This window comes from Asparagus officinalis, chromosome 5 (genome assembly GCF_001876935.1).
Source record: "Asparagus officinalis chromosome 5, Aspof.V1, whole genome shotgun sequence".
Classification (NCBI taxonomy): domain Eukaryota; kingdom Viridiplantae; phylum Streptophyta; class Magnoliopsida; order Asparagales; family Asparagaceae; genus Asparagus; species Asparagus officinalis.
In genome coordinates this window covers 75,158,393-75,161,439 of record NC_033798.1, presented here as the reverse complement: position 1 = coordinate 75,161,439, position 3,047 = coordinate 75,158,393, and the positions used below count along the sequence as shown (strand labels likewise).

At 35.6% G+C, this 3,047-nt stretch overlaps 1 protein-coding gene across 1 annotated transcript in view; it reads left to right on the top strand.

Annotated features, from left to right (window-relative positions):
- Positions 1 to 357, top strand: part of LOC109843930 (CBL-interacting serine/threonine-protein kinase 5-like) — a 1,900-nt gene extending 1,543 nt beyond the window's left edge. The window contains 1 exon segment of the mRNA XM_020412911.1: positions 1 to 357. This exon segment is cut by the window's left edge and continues 14 nt beyond it. Coding sequence (XP_020268500.1) covers positions 1 to 119 — 119 coding nt within the window. The 3' untranslated portion in view covers positions 120 to 357.

The following is a 3,047-nucleotide window of genomic DNA, read 5'->3' as shown; positions in this document are numbered from 1 at the left end:
AGAACTCCGGGGACACGTTGGAGTACGTTAAGTTTTGCGAGGAGGACGTTAGGCCGGGGCTTAAGGATATTGTGTGGACTTGGCAAGGGGATGACGGGAAACGGAGTGAATCGGATTGAAGTTGAATTTAGGATGTACGTTTTCGCCGATGAGTTAGATTTTGATCGAGGTTGAGCTTGTACGATACTAGTTACTGTTGGTGATTGTGTGCATAGGATTTTCTTGTAAATAGATTGGGAGCTAGTAGGGTGAGTAATCATAAAATTTTGAAGTAGATAATGTTTATATATAGTTTAGTTACTCTTGTAAATATTTTGGTCGACTAAGGAAAAAAAAACAAAAAAGGAATTTTGTGCATATAAGAACTAAAAAAGAAATGCAAAATGGGCCTTTTTGTGCTATCGATCCAAATCCATTCTTGATGTTAACTTTTTAATCCCATATGTGGACCCCGTGCACTGTAGCTGAGAGAGGGAGTGTGACACAAGGTGTGTCTGGGGTGTGTCTGGAGTGACACCCTTTCATCATTGATTCGGACTTACAAAGCACGTTTGTACATAAAATTCTCTCCGTGTAATCTGAAGGTCGTGAGTGTAAAGATTGTAAGCCAAGAATTGCAAGGTAAAAGGTACACAATAGATTCAAGGGGGTTTGACCTCTTTCATGTACCGGCCGCCCTTTTTTTTGGTTTTTGCTGGAGATAATGTGCGAGGAATTCTTGACCATAGAGATGGAGAGGTGTAAGAGTGGCGTATACCTTTTGAAGACACCTGACGTGACTTTGATTTTCTTAATTTCTACACTTTCTATGGTATACTTATCTGTTGTGAGTATTTTGGTGCGGGAAGACAAAAGTAGGAACTTTGTGGATGTATACATATAGTAACTTCATATACAGTGAAAGAAGAAAAGGACACGGAGGGATGGACGCGTGATGGTGCTACAGCCCTAGATTTGCAGTGGCTCTTGGATAAGAATCTCTTGGGGGCAACATAATCTCCTTTCTATTATTGCATTATTGGTGCGCAACTAGAGCATCTGCGAACCATCGGCCAAGGTAAGGAAGGATTATTGATGGCGTTGACAAAAAGACATGTTACATGTTTATGAGAATACACGGAGGGTGTTTGTTTCAAATCCTATAATTTTAGGATATGGATTTGTCCATGAGATTTGAAATTTATAGGTTTTTTAACATGGGTTGGGATTTCTAAAATATTGTTTGTTTCGTTAATATTTTGAGATATGTAATCATATAATTTATATTTTGTTTGTTTCAAACTCAAATTGTAGCATTATAAATTTTAGAATTTGAAATCTAGCCTAAATCCTCTCTCAAAGAGGCCGGGGATTTCATAAATGCTATAATATATTAGTTTTTTATTATTATTTGGGTATTCAATATCCCAAAATTTATTTTGAATCAAACAAAGGTTACGGAATCCATAAACTCAAAAAAAAACCCGCTTTTTTCATCCTAGAATTTGTAATCCATCCTATATCCCCAAAAAGAAAGTTGAAACAAACACCCCCCTACATGTTATATGTTAGGCTTTTTTCTTTGGAAGTCACCTTAAAATAGGATAATTATAAGGAAACCATATTTTAATTTCAATTTATACATAAACTATCTTTAAGTAAGTTTTGTCGCAATCGACCACCTCCAAATCAAATTTGTACTAAAAACTAAAAAGAAGCTTAAAAAAATTCAAGTTCAAGTTATGTGTGTTGTATTCTAACAAAGCCTAAACACTAAAAAAATGAGTCGTGTGTCATGAATGTGAGGTTTTAAGGTTAATTTTGGGTTTTTAGTAAAAATTTTGACCAGGAGGTGGTTGATTGCAAAACAAAACCCACTTTAAATGTGGTTTATTTATAAATTGAAAATAAAATATGGTATTTGTATAATTGCCCTATCTTTGATGTGGTTTCTAGGGAAAACCCCTATATGTTACAATGCTTTGATGAAGTCTAAAGTGTTGCAAACAAGTGTTATGCATATAATCCAATTTTGTAGTTGGGCTAGCTAGACGATACTATATCCGCTAACTTGACTCAGTCTAAAGGTAAGCTTGGTTAACTTGCTAAAGTGTGGGACATCTGCACTCAGCCTTCTCAAACTAGATCGTGACTCTAAATTTGACTTATAAGTTCGAATAGCGAGCCAAGACCCATGACTCTCGAACTCATCTCAGTTCAGATATCATGCTTAACTCCAGCGTGGCTCAATTTTATGGCGGTTTGCTTGATGTGAGATGATTTATTCAAATCATATCATATCCTCAACTTACCAAGTTAGGAAATATCAATTGATTACAATCTCTTTGATAACCAACTTTCATAACTTTCCTGATTATCATACGCAAATGAACTTTCCTTTGTCAATGATGTCTTGACACATGGATTTACTTACCTGTCAGTTAAATGTGATAACCTCAGCCGATAAGATGGTGACACATGTACTACCTAAGCTGCTCAAGCAATCAATAGAAATACATCAATCTACCTCAGGTAAAGGGGTCCTTATATCATGTGCTTTGTTATGCTCCGCTCCACCAACCTTTAACCTATGAACCCTCCTCTTAATCCTAACCTACATACCTATTGTTTTCACTTCTATCATCAAGATTCTTGCTTAGGCATTCAAGGGCATTAGTGGTAGTCCACCATTGTCAATCTAATGTTTTCTCTATATTACATAGGTCCTATCAAAATCAGAACATCATCTACCATCTAATGAGATCAAGGGAGTCCTCAACACCGAGTCCAATCTATCAGGTTTTTCCTTGCATCAACAATAACCATCAACTTTTTTGATTGGGAAGTGACGAAGTCCACCGAGTGTTAATTCAGGAACTAATTTTAATCCAAAAAAGTTAAAATAATAGGTATATATTGACCTTAACTCTTATTTGAACCAATCTCAAACTTTTATCTAAACTCATATCTCTTTCAGTCTTTATTATACTTTCCCATTACATATGAAACTCTTATCTAAACTCATATCTCTTTCAGTCTTTCTTATACTTTCCCATTACATATGAAAC